Consider the following 24,115-nt stretch of genomic DNA (forward strand, 5'->3'; position numbering starts at 1 on the left):
GTGTTAAGTGAGACCCTGCTCATAATATTTTCATGAGGCATTTTAAAGATGGAGTGGACCCCAGACCCAAAAAGGAAGCAAGGGAGGAAATAGTGAAGGTTTTGATAATAATTTGTGACTGTTTATCAGTTACAGGCTTGGTATCAGACGACTGGGCACTTGGTCATGTGGTGCCATTGTTTAAAAAGGGAGAAAACCGGAGACTGAGTAACCACGGTTCAGTCAGTCTGCCTCAGGGGGCAAATAGTTGGAAATATTTCTAAACATTAGTATAATCAACATTTGGGGGAAGCATGATAAACAATGACTGTCAGCCTGAACTTCTTAAAGTAAGTTCATTATTAACAAGATGAAATGTGCTCTAGCACAGCATTTGACCTGCATAGAGGCATTTGATGAAGTCCCAGTTGAAAATGAATGAAGAGTAGAAAAGCCCAATGTACATTAACTTTACGCTGGCTAAAGTCATCTAACACATTTTCAGTTCTGTTTCTAGCTCTATTTTTGTATTTATTGGTAAAATACCAAAGATTATTATTTACATTATGGTTATTTTTTAAAAAAGTATCCATCAGATTTTCCTTTCTGAAGCTCTGCATGCAATGCTGATAGATTATGTTGACTGTAAACTGGCTAAAGATGACAATCATGTAAATTCTGTTTTTGGCAGTACTTTTACTAAATAGTAACTTGTATTTCAATTGCTTCTTGTATCTTGACATTGAGACCTATGTTTTGGTATGGTATTACAGTTTTACAAACACTACAGTTAATCACTTTGTCCTTTTCTTGTTCTAGGCAGCTGTTCAGAACCAAAAGAAATAGGGCCGTGCAAACACTCTTTCCCTTACTATTACTACAATACGAAAACTCGGAAATGCGAGAAGTTTATGTATAGTGGCTGCGGTGGCAATGGGAACAAGTTTATGCTGCTAGAGGAATGCATGGTACAATGTGAAGAACGTTCAAGTAAGTTCCTAAAACATTATTTTTGTTCTGCTTAAACAAGAAAACATTTCCAAAATACCTATACTCCCCTGATGAAGGAAAGAGAGTGTAACAAGAAACAAGACACAGAACAGGTCAGACAGCATTTATAGAGAAATAAGTAGTTAACTTTTCAGGCTGAGACATTTCAGCAAGTCTTGGTCCAAAATGTCTGTTTATTCATCGGCATAGATGCTGCCTGACCTATGGAGTTCCTCCAGCACTTTGTGTGTTTTGCTCTGGATTTTCAGCATCTGCAGAATTTCTTGTGTTTAAGAAGGAAAGAGTTCTTGCACAGTGGAACAATTTCAAAGAGTCTGACCAGTCAAGAACCTGGGAGACACAGCCAAGTACTCTTCAACTTCCAGTTATACTAAGGCAATATCATTTTACATTTAAAATGACAAGAAATTTATTTTTCATCTTCCCTGTTAATAATTTTGAAACATTTGACATTATTCTTTTGAAAGCTTGTTTTTAATGATTTTATCTAAAGACTGTATAACTAATTCAGTAATTACTGAATTTAGTATTTATTATGTATCTCCCAATTTTGAAAATCCCATTGTCTCACTATGCTCTCTCATATAAATGCTAATGCTGTCTTATTTTAAAATACTTTCACACGTGATGTTGTATGTACCCATTCTAGAATCCTGAACTTAAGCCAAGATCTTAAATCATATAATAATAGGTATCTATCAGTACACTGAATGAAGGAAGATTGTGCTATATCAATATATAATGAAAAGACTACTTGTCGTCATAAGTGTAAAAGATGTAGAGTAGGGGGTTGCAGACGTGGTGATCTGTGAGGCATCAGTGTTGAGCAAAGTCATGGCAGAGGTGTTACTGTCTCTGATTGCAGTCTGTTGGTTACGTTTTTTGTATAAGATTTGTACTTTTTAACAAACGCGTGTATTTTTCAAACTCCCTGGCAGAAAGCGGTATAGCAGATTAACTAATGGTTTATAGCTTTCTCATTTTTCATTGGCTAACTATTAGCACATTACCCACATGACGTAACTGTTCTAATCATATAACCCATTAATGTATCACTAAGAAGTTTTCTTTTACATCTATGTGATAGGTTTTTCAGAAGCACCATCTTTATTCCTTTGTCTCACACCCCTCCCCACCACCAACATCCTTTCTCAGCTCTTTATTTGTTTACTTGGTATTTGTATGTTTGTTTATATATGAAAATAAACTGATATCCTGGAATTAAGACTGTGTCATTGTGCTCCACCTATCATCTGTCTCTCTGTGTATTGCTCAGTGTATTTCAGTCCTGTGTTTTCATCTGTTTGTTGCCAGATTGTGCCAGTGAGTTTTCCTGAGCCTTTCCAGCATTTGTATCCGTACTCTGTCCGGCTGAATATCGACTCTGTCTGTTTCCTGATCCTGGTCTGTGGATTTCTCTGGATGTTTTGATCTCTGCCTGAACTTTGACACTGACTTTGTTTGCACCTCGGGATTTGTTACTCAATTAATATCACTGTGTGCACAGTACCGGGTCTGCGATTGGATTCCAGTTCCAGTGCCCTGACAATGTGAAACAATTAGTGCAAGAAACAAAGCTGAAGAATTTCTAACCAGTTATACTGAGTGGGTGATAAGTTTTGTATTTTGTCCTCCACCACCCCACCCACACATCATAGAAACCAAACCTGCATCAGTATGATCTATTCAAAAGGTACAGTATTGTGAAATGGCTGAGTGCACTGGATCCACCAAATTTATAGTTCCTGACATTGCCTAACTAGAACTAGCTGTTCCAGCCTCTTCACAAGCTGTTCGAGGACTGCTATAGAACTGGTGTCTATCAGAAAATACAGATATTTGTCCAGACTGGGAAAGCAAGGTGAATGCAAAGTGACCACTCCATCATTCCAGTGAAGGAATGTATCAAGAACAGTGTACTGAACAACACATACTGTACCAATAACCTACACAGTCTGGCCTTTGTTAGAACCATTTATTCCTATATTTCACGGCAGCCTTGATCCAAAGACAAAGGAGCTCAGTTCCAGAGGTGATGTGATCAGACAAATTTCATGACCTATGCTGGTGATACTAAACCTGATTCTGATCATGACAGCGTGATTGAATGAGTGTACGGTATATCCCAGAGTGAAGCATCAATGTGCCCCCGTCAAACAGAACTCAATGGCTGAAAGGATACATCACTCAAAGAAACATTATTTCTAGTTGTTGAAGGTCAATCATCTTGATTTCAGGACATTGTTGTAGATATCTCAGAGCTGCTTTCTAAGCCCAACCGTTTTCAGCACTTGTGTTACTGACCTTCCCTCCATCATACGGTCTAAGATAGGGTTGCTTCCTGTTGATGATCAAGTGTTCTATTTTAAATTCCTTTGGTAGTAAAAGAGCGTATTCTTGATACAGAAAGATATGAGCATCATTAATCTGATAACCCATTTTAACTAGCAAATTTTGTTTCTTGCTTTGATGCATTTTAATTCTGATTATAAATTCTGCTTGCTGGAGCATACTCTTTGGGCTGAATGGTCTAATTCAGAACCTATGTCTTGTGGCTTGCAGTATAGAACTCCAAACAAAGGAAAGATATGTTCTTTCACAGGCATCTAAATCAGCTCTTTTAGGTCTATTCTTCAATTGCAGTAGCACTGAGATGTACAACATGTTGTATAAGAGGTGAGGCTGAAAATGCAGCCATGGAGAACAACTTAAAATAACTCACACAAAATGCTAGAGGAACGAACAGGCCAGGCAGCATCTATGAAAATGAGTAAACAATCAACGTTTTGGACCGAAACCCTTCTTCACGACTGAATGGAGAGAGGGACTATCTGGGCCAGAAGAACCTGCTTCTCTATTGTATGACATTATCTCAGAGATAAAATAAGCAATAATTTGGAAATTAATGATTTCCAATCAGTCTTTATAAAATCTGAATCCGCAGCCGTCAGCCCCGAAGATCCTAATCGGGATTGAGGTTGGTGCCATTGGTTTTCCAGTTGGGTCCACATGGAAAGCTGAGCGCAGAAGTAGTAAACCGTGCTGTATAAATGTGGCGTCTTGGAGTCAGTCAGTGAGAACGCATACTCAGAACAGACTGTAATCCGGGACACAGAGTGAACAAGGCAAATCACACCGGCTGAACAACCACGAAGTGGGGCATCGTCGCCCTAATCAGCTGCATTTTGTTGCTCTCTCTACCATGTTACGCAGAAGGAAAAGGTAACCCATTTAGAAAAATGGTTAGACGTGCTGGGAAAATTGCAGTAATGATTAGAATTTGTTTAAAAAAAACAACTGTGTTTCCTGTTTAGTGTTAATTTTTAAAAAACACAAGGCTGTGGAAATGACAAGACTTGCGATGTTTATATCACCATTGTTCCCTAAGTTACAGAGAATATATTTTCCATGTGTTTAGAGGAAAATTGAGTGTTGGTGTAGCATCACAGCCTCTTTTAGTGCAGAGACAGAAAAAAAATCAATCTAATCACTCAAAGTTGCAAAGCATCAGAAAGGAAATGTGGCGATATTTTTTATTTCAAGTTGGTTTACCAGGTAATCTTTAAACTTGCACAAAGTTAAATATAACATCTTGTATTTTTTGTAGGCAGGGTGGGGTTAAGGGATGTTTTAATGTAATTTCCATAAACATATCTCTCTCGCATAGTGTTGCCTAGCCAATGGGAATTGATATACATTCAGTGCCCTCTTTAATAGAGACACCTGCTCATTAATGCAAATATCTAATCAGCCAATCATGTGGCAGAAACACTAATAACAACTTTATTTATTGAGCTCTCTTCGTATTGGCAGTGTTGTTCAATGTGCTTTACCAAGGGGTAAATTAAACATTAAAATAAAAGCTAAAAATTAACATGAAAATAAAAGACAACATGTTCTTTAAAAGTAAGGTTAAATATAAAGGTTTTGAGCTGGTGTTTAAAAGTGTCAACTGAAACTGAATCATTTAGCTTTAGGTACTAATTCCACAAAGACCACAAAGACCACTGGTACCTAATAAAGTGAACACTGAGTTTCAGAGAATGAATGAATGTATGATGTACTGTGGTCAGTTTTTATTCAAGCAGTTTTTCCTACTTTAGATCCATCAGCATTAAGAACAAGAAGAACATGATAAGAAAGACTTCAGGTTTCTGTAACATCTTCTAATATAGATTGAATAGCCAACAATCTGAATTGCGTAACACTATAAAATGCAGTGTGTAATATTCAAATTTCTGCTCTGTTGAATTTCAGATTGGTTAGTAACATAATCCTTTTGGTATACGTTCAAAACATATCAAAATATTTTTGAGTAATGTTAACTTATTGCAGAATGATTGCAAACAACATGTTGCCTATAAACTTAGATTTAGTGTGACACAATATAAAACTGCAGAATTACAATATTCAAATGTGTCCTCTGTTGGACCTCAAAATATTTATCATAATCCCTTTGATTTTGCTTCTAGGCATTTCAGAAATATTGTTTGACTAATGTTAACCTGTGTTAAGTGATTTTAAAATGTGAAAATCCCATTTCTTGTTATCACAAATGGACTTAAATCCATCTGTGTTGACCCTGCTCAGATAATATTTTCATGAGGCATTTTACAGATGGAGTGGACCCCAGACCCAAAAAGGATGCAAGGGAGGAAATAGTTAAGGTTTTGATAATAATTTGTGACTGTTTATCAGTTACAGGCTTGGTATCAGAGAACTGGACACTTGGTCATGCGGTGCCATTGTTTAAAAAGGGAGAAAACCGGAGACTGAGTAACCACGGTTCAGTCAGTCTGCCTCAGGGGGCAAATAGTTGGAAACTTTTCTAAACATTAGTATAATCAACGTTTGGGGGATGCATGATAAACAATGACTGTCAGCCTGAACTTCTTAAAGTAAGTTCATTATTAACAAGATGAAATGTGCTCTAGCACAGCATTTGACCTGCATAGAGGCATTTGGTGAAATCCCAGTTGAAAATGAATGAAGAGTAGAAAAGCCCAATGTACATTAACTTTATGCTGGCTAAAGTCATCTAACACATCTTCAATTCTGTTTCTAGCTCTATTTTTGTATTTATTGGTAAAATACCAAAGATTATTATTTACATTATGGTTATTTTTTTTAAAAAGTATCTGTCAGATTTTCCTTTCTGAAGCTCTGCATGCAGTGCTGATAGATTATGTTGATTGTAAACTGGCTAAATATGACAATCATGTTGTAAATTCTATTTTTGGCAGTACTTTTACTAAATAGTAACTTGTATTTCAATTGCTTCTTGTATCTTGACATTGAGACCTATGTTTTGGTATGGTATTACAGTTTTACAAACACTAGTTAATCACTTTGTCCTTTTCTTGTTCTAGAAGACTGTTCAAACCCAAAAGTAATAGGGCCGTGTGAAAACTTTACCCCTTACTATTACTACAATAAGAAAACTGGGAAATGCGAGAAGTTTCTGTATGGTGGCTGCGATGGCAATAGGAACAGGTTTAAGATGCTAAGTGAATGCAAGATACAATGTGAAAGAAGTTCAGGTAAGTTCCTAAAACATTATTTTTGTTCTGCTTCAGCAAGAAAACATTTCCAAAATACCTATACTCCCCTGATGAAGGAAAGAGAATGTAACAAAAAGCAAGACACAGAACAGATCAGACAGCATTTATAGAGAAATAAGTGTTTAACTTTTCAGGCTGAGACATTTCAGCAAGTCTTGGTCCAAAATGTCTGTTTATTCATCTGAATAGATGCTGCCTGACCTATGGAGTTCCTCCAGCACTTTGTGTGTTTTGCTCTGGATTTTCGGCATCTGCAGAATTTCTTGTGTTTAAGAAGGAAAGAGTTCTTGCACAGTGGAACAATTTCAAAGAGTCTGACCAGTCAAGAACCTGGAAGACACAGCCAAGTACTCTTCAACTTCCAGTTATACTAAGGCAATATCATTTTACATTTAACATGACAAGAAATTTATTTTTCATCTTCCCTGTTAATAATTTTGAAACATTTGACATTATTCTTTTGAAAGCTTGTTTTTAATGATTTTATCTAAAGACTGTACATCTAATTCAGTAATTACTATGGAATTTAGTATTTATTATGTATCTCCCAATTTTGAAAATCCCATTGTCTCACTATGCTCTCTCATATAAATGCTAATGCTGTCTTGTTTTAAAATACTTTCACACATGATGTTGAATGTTCCCGTTCTAGAATCCTGAACTTAAGCCAAGATCTTAAATCATATAATAATAGGTATCTATCAGTACACTGAACGAAGGAAGATTGTGCTATATCAATATATAATGAAAAGACTACTTGTCATCATAAGTGTAAAAGATGTAGAGTAGGGGGTTGCAGATGAGGTGATCTGTGGGGCATCAGTGTTGAACAAAGTCATGGCAGAGGTGTTACTATCTCTGATTGCAGTCTGTTGGTTACGTATTTTGTATAAGATTTGTACTTTTTAACAGACGCATGTATTTTTCAATCTCCCTGGCAGAAAGCGGTATAGCAGATTAACTAACGGTTTATAGCTTTCTCATTTTTCATGCTAAGTATTAGCACATTACCCACATGATGTAACTGTTCTAATCATATAACCCATTAATGTATCACTAAGAAGTTTTCTTTTATATCTATGTGATAGATTTTTCAGAAGCACCATCTTTATTCTTTTGTCTCACACCCCTTCCCACCCCAACATCATTTCTCAGCTCTTTATTTGTTTACTTGGTATTTGTATGTTTATTTATATATGAAAATAAACTGAAATCCTGGAATTAAGACTGCTTGCCACTTTTGACTTGTGGTGTGTGGGGCATCAGTGTTGAGAATAATCTTGGCAGAGGTTTTGCTGCTGCTGCAGTCTGTTGGTAAGGATCACTTGTAAAGGGAAGGGTTTAGTCCCAGTCTCAGAGTTTGGTGGTGATTTTTCTTGGAATTGTTGGTTGAAAGAAGAACAGTAGTCAATAAAATAGTCCAGTGGAGGAGTCTTTACAATGTCCAGATTTGTCAAAGTGAGTGTAGGCCTTGTTTCTGGAATCTGGAGTCAGGCACGTGGATAACATGCTAAATTAGGTAAATTGGTTTATTGCTGTCACATGGCCTGTGCTGCAGTGAAACATTTGTCTTGCATCGCACCCAGATAGATCGATTCATTACAACAATGCAGTGAGGTGGTACGAGGAAAAGAGGATGCAGAATGAAGTGTTACAATTGCAGAGAAAGTGCAGAGCAGGTAGATGATAAGGTGAAAGGCCATAAATGATGTAGATTGTGAGGTCAAAAGCCCATCTTATCATAGATGGGAGGAAGTTAATCATTTTTTATCTAGGTTAGAAACCGTCCTGGAGTTAATAGTAATTGGTCTCTGACTAATGGTACATGATTTCAGGCTTTAGTATCTGTACCCTGATGTGATGTATTTATGCATAAAACCCATAATTATTTAAACAAGTTTGCTTAATCAATACAAATACAAGATTCCTCAAATATTGAAATATTAAATACACAACACTCCTCCTTGCTTAGCTGTAAACTCCAATTCAACAGAATGCATCACAACTACAGGCACAGAACACTATGTAATACAACTAATATATAGATATCAACAACATATTAAATTTTAAATTGTCACACTTGGGCCTAAAGATTTAATCATTGTGAAGGTTTTCTTACTCTTGTGGGATAATGCCTTTCCTGACAAGGGAATCACTCTGCTGGCAGGTGAGACTTGTGGCTGTGAATCATCCCAGGTTCTGGAGCCTACTCTGAGACTGCAGGATGTGGTTCTGATAGCAGTAGTCAACTTTCCGCCCTCCTCAACTGATTGATGCGTCTCCTGACGATATCAACTGCAAACTCCATCGTGTAGGAGAGTGGTCCAGTTTTGTCCTTAATCTTGTCAAGTACTTGCATCTCACGCTTTGCCCTTCGCCATTTCCTCCCGATCTGCAGTATTGAGTTCAAGGAGTGGAGTACAGTAGCCCGGTTTGGCAGGAACCTGTTATAGTCATTGATTAAATCCTAGAAACAAACTACAAATCTGACGCATCCTTTTGCCTCCATGGTTTGAATTTTCTCAGCATAGTTGTGTAGTTCTTGTGCATCAAATGTGTGATCACAGTAAGTGATGCTTGGTTTAAATAATTAACCCTTGTTGCATTGGGCTCTGAGCCAATGCTCTAATATTTTTAACACTGTCTTGAGGTACTCGAGCTGCTCCTTGTCATCCTTACCATTTACAGTGTTGTCTTTCTGATAACATGGAGTGCCTAGGCAACCTTGCAGAACCTAGAAGAGGAAGAAACTGAGCCAGAAACTGTGTAATTAAAACAAGAAATTAAACAAGTGGTTTCTACCAGAGTGCAAGTGCAGTTCCTCCTCCAAAAATAAGCCTTTGTTATAATAATAAAATCCTTTGTGAATATTTATGGTGAAGATGGTCTCTTCCATCTTCACCCATAGGTAGGACTCAGCTACGTACACTTTGCTGAAGTGTTTTCCTCCAGACAGGCTTGTGAAGATATCTTCTGTCCTGGGCCATAACCATTGTAGATGGGCTGCACTCGACTTTGAAAAGAATTACTTCAGACTCCAGATGACCTAGCTCACTGGTATCTTTATCACCAGTGGTATAAGGAACTGGATAGGCTTTAAGGTTTGGGTGTGGTACATTCATTTAACAATATTTTTCCCTTTAATATGGTGGAGTTTTCCAATGTCATTCTTTAACATCCAGTACACTTCTTAATTGGCTTTCAGTTGGCTTCATTGCAGGGGTTGTGGCATGCAAATTGTGGAGGGATCTGAAATCAAGTTGTAGTTGTCTCAGCTATTCATGCTCCCACAATGCTGGTCCTTCTGTTTTTACCACATACGAGCCCAATGCGGCTTGTGGTTGTTGTATTTCATTGTCAATCCCTCAGGAATTGTGTTTTCTCCAGTACAAGTTCTTTGTTGCATATCTGAATGCTTCAGTTTAGAATCTTCAAAATGCTGTTCACACTCATTTTGTGGGATTACTGAAACAGCCGAACTAGTGTCCAATTTCATTTTAAATAACTTGCCATTCCATTCTAGTACAAGTCATATTGCTTGTCATTTCTTCCTTTTCATATGGTAGATCTCAAGGCTGTGCAGCCCTGTGTCAGTCTCATCATTGTCAGATTTTTCATCAACTGCATGCAGATTAGTGCTCTCTTTAAAACTGCAAGTTGACTCTTTAGCTCTTTCTTCTCCCTGAACCATCCATTTATTTTTGTCTTTCCGACATGCTCTTTGCATGTGTCCTACTTGTTGCATTCTCTGTAACTTTTGCCTTTAACTGCATTTGTTTGTGTATGTGACTCCCCTGCCATATCAGTAACACTATTTATTTTGCCAGGCTGGTTTCTGTTTAGACTCTGAAATGTTTTCTCACTTTCATTCCTGACTGCAATTCTGTCTGAGGTTTCCATTGTAACAGTGATCTCAAATGCTCATTTGAATGCTAGTTGTTCTTCAGTTAGGAACCATTTTTAAAGGTTTCTTTGGCTTTAAGGATACATCCACACTACGCTGGATAAATCCATAACCAAAGCTTTTTCTCTTCGTTTTTACCCTCTGTCCACACTAAAACGGCATTTTCATCCCCCGAAACCAGAGTTTTTCAGAAACGCTTTCCAGGGCGGGTATTTTTTGAAAATGCTGCTCAGACAGATCAGTGTGGACAGGATAACCGGAGACTTTTGAAAATGCTGTCAGACGGCAGCGTGCTATTTGATTGTTTTCTTGAATGCAGCCTAACAATTTCAGAACAGATGGCAACGAGACTGAAGCCAGGAGACTTAGAAATCTCAATCTCAAATCTCAAAATACAATCTCACCTGGTCCAGGAACACTTCTCTGACAATAGATGTGTAACAGCCTAATGTAACATTGTATGGAAATACAAGATAACACTGATGCAGAAATGTTTTATACATTTAACAAGGTGCTTTATTAATGCAACAGAGTTAGTCAGTGTTTCAATGTTTGTCGTCAGCCGGGTCAATCTGTCCATGAACTCCCTGTCGGTTGCCTCCGTACACTCCAGTATTTGTTTTTTTTAGTTTTAAGCTCTCCTGTGCGAAAGCCAACAGCTGTCCATCGTTTAAAGTTTTTCTAGTCTGTAACTACACAAACGCACACTTTTACGGCGAGATTCAACACGAAATGTGTTGCTTGTTTTCTGTAGGTGTATCCTGCGCATGCTAGGCAGGAGGAGATTTGCCAAAATCTCCGTTTCAATGTGGATAGAGATATTTTCAAAATCAGTAGAAACAGCTTGGCTGTACACTAGTGATCAGCATTTAACTAATTATCTGACTTCTACAACCAACTGGCTACACCAGTGATGATCTGATGTGTCATATTAAGGGTGTGAATACTTATGCAACCAATTATTTTGTGTTTTATGTTTGTAATTAATTTTGATCACTTTGTAGAGATCTGCTTTCAGTTTGATACAAAAGAGTTTTTTCCTTGTTGATCAGTGTCAAAAAAGCCAAATTAAATCCATTGTGATTCAATGTTGTAAACAATAAAACATTAACACTTCCAAGGGGGTGGGGTGGAGTGGTGAATACTTTTCAGAGACACTATAATTAAGTGATATTAAACTTGATCCTGATTCTGATTTTCATTCATGTCAGCATTGGTTGTGTCATCCTTCCTTCTGAATACTTCTTCCTGTTTGGGATATAGATACGTATCTTGTGCCTTGAAATTATTCCCAGAAATTCCAGCCATTGCTGCTCTGTCATCATCCCTGGCAGTGTTTTTGGCTAGCTCTTCTATCATACCTCTGTAACTCCTTTGATACGGATACATTTGACATGAGCTTCTCTTTCTCAAATTGCAGGGAGGTTTCTATCATATTATGATCACCCTCCTTCTAAGGGTCCCTTTACCTTAAGCTCTCTAATCAATTCTGGTTCATTGCACAACATCCACTTCAGAATAGCTGATCCCCTAGTGGGCTCAACTATGAGCTGCTCTAAAAAAGCCATCTCATTGGCATTCTAGAGATACCCCTTCTTGGGATCCAGCAGCAACCTGATTTTCTAAACCTACCTGCATATTGAAATAACCCATGGATATGGTAACATTGCCCTTTTGACATGATTTTCTATCTCCCATTGTAATTTGTAGACCATATTTTTACTGTTGTTTGGAGTTATGGGTATAGAGGGAGTAGAGCAGTAGGGTAAGCACACATTCCTGAGATCCGCCAGTGTTGATCGTCATGGGGAGAAGATATTATTACCAACCCACACAAATTGTGGTCTTCAGGTTAGGAAGTCGAGGATCCAATGGCAGAGGGAGGTATGGAGCCCTGTTCCTATCAATCAGGACTGTGGGAATGATAGTGTTAAATCCTGAGCTATAGTCAATGAACGGCATCCTGACATAGGAGTTTGTGCTGTCCAGGTGATCTAAGACGTGTGAAGAGCCATTGAAATTGCGTGTGCTGTAGACCTATTGTGGTGATAGGCAAATTGCAGTGGGTCCTGGTCCTTGCTGAGGCAAAAGTTCATTCTAGACATGACCAAACTCTGAAAGCATTTCATCACCATAGATATGAGTGCTACTGGGCGATAGTTCTTAAGACAGCTCACACTACTCTTCTTGGGCACTGATACAATTGTTGCTCTTTTGAAGCAGGTGGGCACTTCCGACCATAGCAATGAGCGGTTGAAAATGTCCTTGAATACACCTGCCAGTTGGTTGGCATGTTTTTAGAGCCTTATCGGGTACTCCATTGAGGCTTTTGGCCTTGTCCGGTTCACCTTCCAGACAGACAACCTCCGAGACTGAGATCACAGGGTCACCGATTGCTGCAGGTATCGTCACAGCTGTAGTTATATTCTCCCTTTCAAAGCAGGCACAGAATGGGTTGAACTCATCTGGTCGTGAAGCTTCGCTGCCATTTGTGCTACTTTGTAGAAGTAATGTCCTGCAAATCCTGCCAGAGTTGACATGCATCTGATGTCACCTCCAACCTCACGTCGAATTATATCTTCGCTCTTGAACTAGTCCTTCGCAATTCAAGCCTGTTTTTCATGTACAGTCCTGGGTCACCAGACTTAAACGTCACAGTTCTAGCCTTGAGCAGACCACGAACTTCTGGTTTCATCCATAGCTTTCGGTTTGGGATTGTACAGCAAGTTTTCTTGGGCACACATGCATCCCCAGAGGTTTTATTGAAGTCTGTAACAACTGCGGCATTCTTAACCAGATTCTAGATGAATCTTTGAATACAGTCTAGTCCAAAGCAACCCCGTAGACGCTCCTGTGCTTCTCTTGTCCATATCTTATTGGTACTCACTACTGTTGCTGCAATCTTCAGTCTCTGCCTGCACTCAGCGAGTAGAAGTACAGTCGGGTGATCAGACTTTCCGAAGTGTGGGTGTGGGATAACACGGTAGGTATTCTTGATGGTGGTTAACAGTGGCTCAGTGTGCTTTCTCTGGTACTAAAAGTGATTTGTTGATTGTAATTATTTAGAGACTGTTTCAAGCTAGCCCAAAATGATGGTGAAGAGCTCAGGGTGTGCTGTTCCGTGCATGTTAATCCCATTGCTCAGATCATTTAGAGCTTGTTTGACATTGGCCTGAGGTGGAAAGACGATCCCGCGGCAGGTTAAATGGCCGTCACTTCGTTGCGAGATATTCCAGTTCTGGTGAGCAGAATTGGGACATCATTGACACATTGGTGTACCAAGTGCAGTTGATCATGAAGCACACACTACCCTCTGCCTTTGAGAGATGGTGTTTAGCGAACCTGTCAATCGGAATCTCTGCGTCCGGTACGGAGGGTTTAACCAAGTTTCCGTGGAGGAGTGGACGCACGCTAGTTCTGATATCATCATTTTTATTTAGCAGAGACTGTATGCTTGCCAGCAAGATAGTTGGGATTTGTGATGGAAATCTTTTTTTAAACGCAATTGTAGCCCGGAGCGATCGCCACTTTTCTGACGAATTCTCCTAGCGAGGATTTCAGCATTATTTCCATCGGTTTTAAGCAACAATAGATTGTCCAAACACATTAAAACATCTTTATTAACCGTACAGACCTTGGCTGCAGTTGTGATTCTCAGCTGCAGCAGGCTGAAACGGGAATATTTAATCGTATCCATCAAGCTGTGCCATACCGAGTTCGCCCAGGTGTAACCCATCCATATGGCACATTAATGATTCCCACCAACCCCATTAATGTTTCCAATAATTCAAAATGAAGCTCTGTTTTCCACCTAATGCATTTGTCACACATTCATCTGACCTATCCCAGATATCCCACCCTGCAAAAACTCATTTCACGGAGGTAGCGCCATCAATTTGCGGGAGACTCCCGGAACTTGCGGGGGAGGTGGGATGTCTGCTATCCTCCTATCCTGTACTCAGGATCATGTGACACTGGGAAAAAATCCAATTCTGCTGTGCAGCTCTTTAAATTCATGTTGCAGCACCTCGCCCTATTTAACCCACGCCATCAGCATAGACATTGTATGACCAAAGGCTGTCCACCCTCCCTTTCAGAATGCTCTGCTGCTGATCCCAAAGGTCCCTGACCCTGGTACATGCTAGATCAATGAATGTAATTGATTTCAATCGAAAAGATCACTATTATAATAACAAAGGAGAACAATATTCCGCAAGACTGAAATTTAGGGATAGGCTGAGTGCAGAGGGAGGGACAGACACAGAAAGAACTTCACTGAGTTTTAATAAGAACTGTACAAAACAAAGGAAAATAATATGCTATGGTCTTGTGGTCCAATATATTAGAGGGCAACAGGATCGCTAACTAAAACCTCTCTAACTCACAACGTGTCACTGTGGCTCGAAAGCAGTGACCTAGGACCATATTAATAGTGCTCATTTAACAGCGTCTGTCTAAATTACTAATTTATTTATTTATTACTAGTTTTCTTTCCCAGAACGTGGACCGATAGTGGCAGTGAGAGCAGTAATGGTGCCACCTGATTCTGGCTGTCTGTTGTGAGTTTCTGAACCGTCGTTGACACTTGTTCTTCCAGCATGGACTGAGCTTGCCCTGCTGAGAGAAGGTGTCACACTGTGGGAGACAATTCTGTTAACCCAGCCTCCACTGACTTTAACTTCTCCCCCACCTGACCAACAACATTCAGTGCCGATTTCAGCTGCTCTCTCTCTGCTGGGTCCATTTTGAAGGTCAGGTCTTACTGACAGGAGTTCTGTGATGACCCAAGAGCAAAGCGAGAGATAACGACACGGAATAAAGGGTTCACTAAGTTTTAATGAGAACTGTATAGAACCAAGGAAAAGAAATAAACACTGGGCCAACAGGACTGCTAAATAAAAGCCGTAACATTAACTAAAAACTGATGTTATCAGTGCAGCTCGAAAGCAGTGTCCTCGAAAAAATTAATACCGCTCCTTTAACAGCGTTTATCTAAATTACTCATCTTCCTAACAGGAGTGTGGACAACGGTAAGCAGGGAGAATCGTTGTCGTTATGCTTCAATCAAGACTTGACAAGACTGAAACAAAGTGAAGCAAAGTAATATACGTGCACCGAGATGCAGCTCATGAGAGAATGTATTAAGGAAGTGGAGCTGCTGCTCGATGACCTTCAACTCATACAGGAGAATGAGGAGGTGATAGGCAGGAGCTATCGGAAGTAGTGACCCCGAGATTACAGAAGACAGGTAACTTTGTGACTGTCAGGAGGGGAAGGGGAAATGCACAGCCAGAGTAGAATACCATGTGGCTGCTCCCCTCAACAATAAGTATACCACTCTAGACACTGTTGAGAGGGACGACCTATGGGTGCGGGATGGGGGGAGAGCCACAGTGACAGGGTCTTTTGCACCGAATCTGGAGCTGTGGCTCCGAAGAGCAGAGAGGTGAAGAGGACTGCAGTGGTAATAGGAGATTCCATAGTCAGAGGAACAGGGATGAAGGTCTGTGGGCAGGATGGAGACAGGTGGATGATACGTTGCCTTCCAGGTGCTAGGGTCAGGGATGTCTCCAACCAGGTCCATGAAATTCTCAGGGGGGAGGTGAGCAGCCAAAAGTCTTGCTGCATATTGGCACCAATGACATAGGTTTCAAAGGTAAATTTAATGTCAGAGAAATGTATTCAGTATACATCCTGAAATTCTTTTTCTTCACAAACATCCATGAAAACAGAGGAGTTGAAATGACAGTTAAAAGGTTAAAACCCCAAAGCCTCCCCCCGGCTCCCCCTCCCATGCACAAACAGCAGCAAGGCAATGAACCATGGACTGACATGTCAGAATGGGAATGGGAAGTGGGTGGCCATTGCTGTGCTTCAATCAAGACTTGACAAGACTAAAACAAAAGGAAGAGAGTTAAATACAATTACAAAGAAACATTCGCACGTGTGTGGTTGTCGTCTTCTTTCAGCTGCCCGTCTGCAAGAACGGCCAGACTGTGTGGCAATGTCAGTGATTGTCACAGCTAAAGCAAAAAAAAATCAGCTAGTGAGAAATTAAATTTAACAAGAATACAAGTTGGACTATTAATTTTGGACAAATGTAGATAAATAGTACATTATTTCACTTCCTTTCCTCACTCTCCGAAGCCCCCCACTCTGACCACTGATCTCCAGGATCAACCATGTGTGTCAGTACCTCCAGTTGAACTTTGTCTTTCTGTGTGTTTCCTCCTAGCTGTCAGTGTGTGGTTTTGTATTGCCATGTGCTCCTGTCCCCGCTCCTACTCTACTCCGGTCCCTGTATCACTGAGTACTCTGTCTCTCATCTGTTTCTCAATATTACCTGTTTTGCTGCCACCAGTGTCTCATTGTGCTCCACCTATCATCTGCCTCTCTGTTTATTGCTCAGTGTATTTCAGTCCTGTGTTTTCATCTGTTTGTTGCCAGATTGTACCAGTGAGTTTTCCTGAGCCTTTCCAGCATTTGTATCTGTACTCTGTTTATCTGGATATCAACTCTGCCTGATTCCTGACCCTGGGTTTTGGATTTCTCTGGATGTTTTGATCTCTGCCTGAACTTTGACACTGACTTTGTTTGCACCTCGGGATTTGTTACTCAATTAATATCACTGTGTGCATAGTACAGGGTCTGCGATTGGATTCCTGTTCCAGTGCCCTGACAATGTGAAACAATTAGTGCAAGAAACAAAGCTGAAGAATTTCTAACCAGATATACTGAGTGGGTGATAAGTTTTGTATTTTGTCCTCCACCACCCCACCCACACATCATAGAAACCAAACCTGCATCAGTATGATCTATCAAAAGGTACAGTATTGTGAAATGGCTGAGTGCACTGGATCCACCAAGTCTATAGTTCCTGACATTGCCTAACTAGAACTAGCTGTTCCGGCCTCTTCACAAGCTGTTCTCGGACTGCTGTAGAACTGGTGTCTATCAGAAAATACAGATATTTGTCCAGACTGGGAAAGCAAGTTGAATGCAAAGTGACCACTCCATCATTACAGTGAAGGAATGTATCAAGAACAGTGTACTGAACAACACATACTGTACCAATAACCTACAGTCTGGCCTTTGTCAGAACCATTTATTCCTATATTTCACGGCAGCCTTGATCCAAAGACAAAGGAGCTCAGTTCCAGAGGTGATGTGATCAGACAAATTTCATGACCTATGCTGGTGATACTAAACCTGATTCTGATCATGACAGCGTGATTGAATGAGTGTACGGTATATCCCAGAGTGAAGCATCAATGTGCCCCCATCAAACAGAACTCAATGGCTGAAAGGATACATCACACAAAGAAATTTTATTTCTAGTTGTTGAAGGTCAATCATCTTGATTTCAGGACATTGTTGTAGATATCTCAGAGCTGCTTTCTAAGCCCAACCGTTTTCAGCACTTGCGTTACTGACCTTCCCTCCACCATACGGTCTAAGATAGGGTTGTTTCCTGTTGATTATCAAGTGTTCTATTTTAAATTCCTTTGGTAGTAAAAGAGGGCATTCTTGATACAGAAAGATATGGGCAACATTAATCTGATAACCCATTTTAACTAGCAAATTTTGTTTCTTGCTTTGATGCATTTTAATTCTGATTATTAATTCTGCTTGCTGGAGCATACTCTTTGGGCTGAATGGTCTAATTCAGAACCTATGTCTTGTGGCTTGTAGTATAGAACTCCAAACAAAGGAAAGATATGTTCTTTCACAGGCATCTAAACCAGCTCTTTTAGGTCTATTCTTTAATTGCAGTAGCACTGAGATGTACAACGGAGAACAACTTAAAAATAATTCACACAAAATGCTCGAGGAACGTAGCAGGCCAGGCAGCATCTATGAAAATGAATAAACAATCGACGTTTTGGACCGAAACCCTTCTTCACGACTGAATGGAGAGAGGAACTATTTGGGCCAAAAGAACCTGCTTCTCTGTTGTATGACGTTATCTCAGAGATAAAATAAGCAATAATTCGGAAATTAACGATTGCCAATCAGCCTTTATAAAATTCTAAACGGCAGCTGTCAGCCCCGAAGATCCTAATCGGGATTGAGGTTGGCGCCATTGGTTTTCCAGTTGGGTCCACATGGAAAGCTGAGCGCAGAAGTAGTAAACCGCGCTGTATAAATGTGGCGTCTTGGAGTCAGTCAGTGAGAACACATACTCAGAACAGACTGTAATCCCGGACACAGAGTGAACAAGGCAACTCACACCGGCTGAACAACCATGAAGTGGGGCATCGTCGTCTTAGTCAGCTGCATTTTGTTGCTCTCTCTACCGTGTTACGCAGAAGAAAAAGGTAACCCATTTAGAAAAATGGTTAGGCGTGCTGGGAAAATTGCAATAATGATTAGAATTTGGTTTTTTAAAAAAAACACGTTTCCTGTTTAGTGTTAAATTTTAAAAAAAACACGAGGCTGTGGAAATGACAAGACTTGCGATGCTCAGTACCACCATCGTTCCATAAATTGCAGCGAATATATTTTCCGTATGTTTAGAGGAAAATTGAGTGTTGGTGTAGCATCACAACCTCATTTTGTGCAGGGGCAGAAAAAAATCAATCTAATCACTCAAAGTTGCAAGGCATCAGAAAGGAAATGTGGCGATATTTTTTTATTTTGAGATGATTTACCAGGTAATCTTTAAACTTGCACGAAATTAAATGTAACATCTTGTATTTTTTGTAGGCAGGGTGGAGTTAAGGGATGTTTTAATGTAATTTCCATAAACATATCTCTCTCGCACACACACATTTACACATTGTGTTGCCTAGCCAACGGGAATTGATATACATTCAGTGGCAACTTTATTAGATACACCTGCTCATTAATGCAAATATCTAATCAGCCAATCATGTGGCAGCAACGCTAATAACAACTTTATTTATTGAGCTCTCTTCGTATTGGCAGTGTTGTTCAATGTGCTTTACCAAGGGACAAATTAAACATTAAAATAAAGACTAAAAATTAACATGAATATAAGTCAATAAGATGTTCGTTAAAAGCAAGGTTAAATATATAGGTTTTGAGCAGGGGTTTAAAAGTGGCAACTGAAACTGAATCATTTAGCTTTAGGTACTAATTCCACAATTTAGGGGCATAGTTGAAAAAAGCAGACCTGTCAATTACCTTTTGAAGGGGATGGTTTAAATTTAAGAAACAGACAATAGAAGTTCTGAGTTGGAAAAGAATTGTAAAGCAAAAACTATTGGTCCCAGACCATTAAGAGCTTTTAAAAACCAATAAGAGAACTTTTCAAATCAATTCAATAAGATACAAAGAGTAGCTTGTACAGAAGTGATGTGTTCCCTCGTCATGATTTTGGCTAGAAGTCTAGCAGCGGTGTTCTGAATGAGTTGCGGTTTGTAAATAGGTTGTTTTGGAAGGCCAGTAAAGAATGCATTGCAGTAATCTAGTGTATTCAATATAAAGACAAGAATTAGTTTTTCAGCATCATGATGAGCCTCAAATATTTTTGTATTACTACTTGTGCAGAAATGGTGCCCTGGTCAGATTCTTAATGTGCTATTGAAAATTCAAATCTGAATCATGGAGAGTTACTTCCAATTTTACAAGGGAAGCCAAATTACCAAGTTTATCAAGCAGTTTCTCTTTTGGCTTTGGAACCAACCATAAGTATTTCAGTTGTAACTTCTTCATTTAGATATCATATTGCTCATAAATTGCATAATAGCAAACAACTATGGTCGAAGTTTTCAGTTGTTGTTTAGAACAAACATCAGAATGAGGAAGAAGTGTAACTCTGACCATGTGCCAAACAGGGTGGTTTGAGGATCTCGGTGACTGCTGATCTCCTGAGATTCTCATGCAGAACAGGCTGTAGAGCTTACAGAGAATTGTGTGAAAAACAAAACTCATTTAGTGAGTAGCAGGTCTATGCGTGAAAATACCTTCTGTTAATGAGAGGTCGGAAGAGAAAAGCTCGACTGGTTCAAGCTGACAGGAAGGCCATTGTAACTCAGAAAATCACACGTTACAACAGTGGTGTGCAGAACAGCATCTCTGAACACACAGCACATTGAAACTTGCAGTGGATGGGCTATAGCAGCAGAAGATCACAAAGACCACAGGTACCTAATAAAGTGAACACTGAGTTTCAGAGAATGGATGAATGTATGATGTTCTGTGGTCAGTTTTTATTCAAGCAGTTTTTCCTACTTTAGATCCATCAGCATTAAGAACAAGAAGAACATGATAAGAAAGACTTCTGGTTTCCGTGACATTTTCTAATATAGAGTGAATAGCCAACAATCTGAATTGAGTAATGCTATAAAATGCAGTCTGTAATAATTAAATTTGTCCTGCTGAATTTCAAGATACATAGTAACATAATCCTTTTGGTATTCGTTCAAAACATCAAAATGTTTTTGAGTAATGTTAACTTATTGTAGAATGATTCCAAACAACACGTTGCCTATAGACTTAGATGTAGTGTGACACAATATAAAATTGCAGAATTACAATATTCAAATTTGTCCTCTGTTGGACCTCAAAATATTTATCATAATCCCTTTGATTTTGCTTCTAGGCATTTCAGAAATATTGTTTGACTAATGTTAACTTGTGTTAAGCGATTTTAAAATGTGAAAATCCCATTTCTTGTTATCGCAAATTGGCTTAAATCCATCTGTGTTGACCCTGCTCAGATAATATTTTCACGAGGCATTTTACAGATGAAGTGGAACCCAGACCCAAAAAAAGAAGCAAGGGAGGAAATAGTAAAGTCTTTGATGATTCTGATTGTTTATCAGCAAGAGGCTTAGTTTCAGAGAACTGGACATGTGGTGCCATTTTTTTAAAAAATTGAGTAACCACAGTTCAGTCAGTAGGGGGCAAATTGTTGGAAATGTTTCTAACATTAGCATAAATCAATGTTTGGGGGATGCATAATAAACAATGAGTGTCAGCCTGAACTACTTAAAGTAAGTTCATTATTAACAAAATGAAATGTGCTCTAGCACAGCATTTGACCTGCATAGAGGCATTTGATGAAGTCCCAGTTAAAAATCAATCAAGAATAGAAAAGTCTAATGTACATTAACTTTACACTGGCTAAAATCATCTAACACATCTTCAATTCTGTTTCTAGCTCTATTTTTTTTTATTTATTGGTAAAATACCAAAGATTATTATTTACTTTGAGGTTATTTTTAAAAATCTGTCAGATTTTCCTTTCTGAAGCTTTGCATGCAGTGCTGATAGATAACATTGATTGTAAACTGGCTAAAAATGACAATCATGTTGCAAATTCTATTTCTGGCAATATTTTTACTAAATAGTAATAACTTGTATTTCAATTGCTTCTTGTATTGTATCTTGACATTGAGACCTGTTTTGGTACGGTATTACAGTTTTACAAATGCTACACTTAGTCAATTCGTACTTTTCTGGTTGTTTCAGACAAATGTTCAGACCCAAAAAAAGTAGGACTGTGCAAAGCCTACTTCCCTCGTTATTACTACAATGCACAGACTCGGAAATGCATTAAGTTTATTTATGGTGGCTGCGGTGCCAATGGAAACAACTTTTTGAAACTAAATGACTGCATTGCACATTGTGAAAGAAGTTCAAGTAAGTTTCTGAAGCATTATTTCTGTTCTGCTTAAATAAGAAAACTTTTCCAAAATACCTACACTCCCCTGATGAAGGAAAGAGAATGTAACAAGAAGCAAGAGAGTAACACACACAGAACAGGTCAGACAGCATCTATACAGAAATAAGTGGTTAACTTTTCAGGCTGAGACATTTCAGCAAGTCTTGGTCCAAAATGTCTGTTTATTCATCTGCATAGATGCTGCCTGACCTATGGAGTTCCTCCAGCACTTTGTGTGTTTTGCTCTGGATTTTTGGCATCTGCAGAATTTCTTGTGTTTAAGAAGGAAAGAGTTCTTGCACAGTGGAACAATTTCAAAGAGTCTGACCAGTCAAGAACCTGGGAGACACAGCCAAGTACTCTTCAACTTCCAGTTATACTAAGGCAATATCATTTTACATTTAACATGACAAGAAATTTATTTTTCATCTTCCCTGTTAATAATTTTGAAACATTTAACATTATTCTTTTGAAAGCTTATGATATTATCTAAGGACTGTATAGCTAATTCTATAAATCCTACAGAATTTAGTATCTCCCAATTTTGACAATCCTATTGTCTCACTATGCTCTCTCATAAATGCTAATGCTGTCTTGTTTTAAAATACTTTCACACATGATGTTGAATGTACTCATTCTAGAATCCTGAACTTAAGCCAAGATCTTAAATTGTGTAATTATAGGTGTCTATCAGTACACTGAATGAAGGAAGATTGTACTTTATCAATGTGTAATGCAAAGACTACTTGTCATCGTAAGTGTACAAGGTGTAGAGTAAGGGGCTGAAGACACAGTGAAGTGTGAGGCATCAGTGTTGAGCAAAGTCATGGCAGAGGTGTTACTGCCTCTGATTGCAGTCTGTTGGTTACGTTGGAAACTACTGCTTTTTTTAATAATACTTTTTTGTATAAGATTTGTACTTTTTAACAAACGTGTGTATTTTTCAAACTCACTGGCAGAAAGTGGTATAGCAGATTAAATAACGGTTTATAGCTTTCTCATTTTTCATGCTAAGTATTAGCACATTACCCACATGATGTAACTGTTCTAATCATATAACCCATTAATGTATCACTAAGAAGTTTTCTTTCACATCTATGTGATAGAATTTTCAGAAGCTCAGTCTTTATTCCTTTGTCTCACACCCCTCCCCACCCCCAACATCCTTTCTCAGCTCTTTATTTGTTTACTTGGTATTTGTATGTTTGTTTATATATGAAAATAAACTGAAATCCTGGAATTAAGACTGCTTGCCACTTTCGACTTGTGGTGTGTGGGGCATCAGTGTTGAGGATAATCTTGGCAGAGGTTTTGCTGCTGCTGCAGTCTGTTGGTAAGGATCACTTGTAAAGGGAAGGGTTTAGTCCCAGTCTCAGAGTTTGGTGTGATTTTTCTTGGAATTGTTGGTTGAAAGCAGAACAGCAGTCAATAACATAGTCCAGTGGAGGAGTCTTGATGTGTCAAAGATGAGTGTAGGCCTTGTTTCTGGAATCTGGTGTAAGGCACGTGGATAACTTGCTAAATTAGGTAAATTGCCTAATTACCATGGCCTGTGCTGCAGTGAAACATTTGTCTTGCATCGCACCCAGATGTACCACCTCACTGCATTGTTGTAATGAATTGGTCTAAGGAAAAGAAGATGCAGAATAAAGTGTTACAATTGCAGAGAAAGTGCAGAGCAGGTAGATGATAAGGTGAAAGGCCATAAATGATGTAGATTGTGAGGTCAAAAGCCCATCTTATCATAGTTGGGGGGGAAGTGAATCATTTTTTAACTGGGATAGAAACCATTCTGGAGTTAATATTGGAGTTTATTGTGTACAGTTCTGGTCACCGAATTATAGGAAAGATGTCAACAAAATAGAGTACAGAGAAGATTTACTGGAATGCTACCTGGGTTTCAGCACCTAAGTTACAGAGAAAGGTTGAACAGGTTAGGTCTTTGGAGCATAGAAGTTTGAAGGGGGACTTGGTAGAGGTATTTAAAATTATGAGGGGGATAGATAGAGTTGACGTGGATAGTCTTTT

At 38.9% G+C, this 24,115-nt stretch overlaps 1 protein-coding gene across 2 annotated transcripts in view; it reads left to right on the top strand.

Annotated features, from left to right (window-relative positions):
- Positions 1-201: 201 nt before the first annotated feature.
- The window catches only part of LOC140732077 (BPTI/Kunitz domain-containing protein-like), a 37,873-nt gene continuing 13,959 nt past the window's right edge, over positions 202-24,115 (top strand). The window contains exons 1-4 of one of the 2 annotated variants that reach the window (XM_073054219.1): positions 202-329; positions 799-969; positions 6,360-6,530; positions 21,895-22,065. In XM_073054219.1, coding sequence (XP_072910320.1) covers positions 891-969; positions 6,360-6,530; positions 21,895-22,065 — 421 coding nt within the window. In that variant the 5' untranslated portion in view covers positions 202-329; positions 799-890. Of the gene's footprint in view, positions 330-385; positions 440-798; positions 970-6,359; positions 6,531-21,894; positions 22,066-24,115 lie in introns of those variants that run through there. The other variant, XM_073054218.1, reaches the window with a different exon arrangement.

The sequence above is a fragment of the Hemitrygon akajei genome, chromosome 8, assembly GCF_048418815.1.
Source record: "Hemitrygon akajei chromosome 8, sHemAka1.3, whole genome shotgun sequence".
NCBI lineage: Eukaryota > Metazoa > Chordata > Chondrichthyes > Myliobatiformes > Dasyatidae > Hemitrygon > Hemitrygon akajei.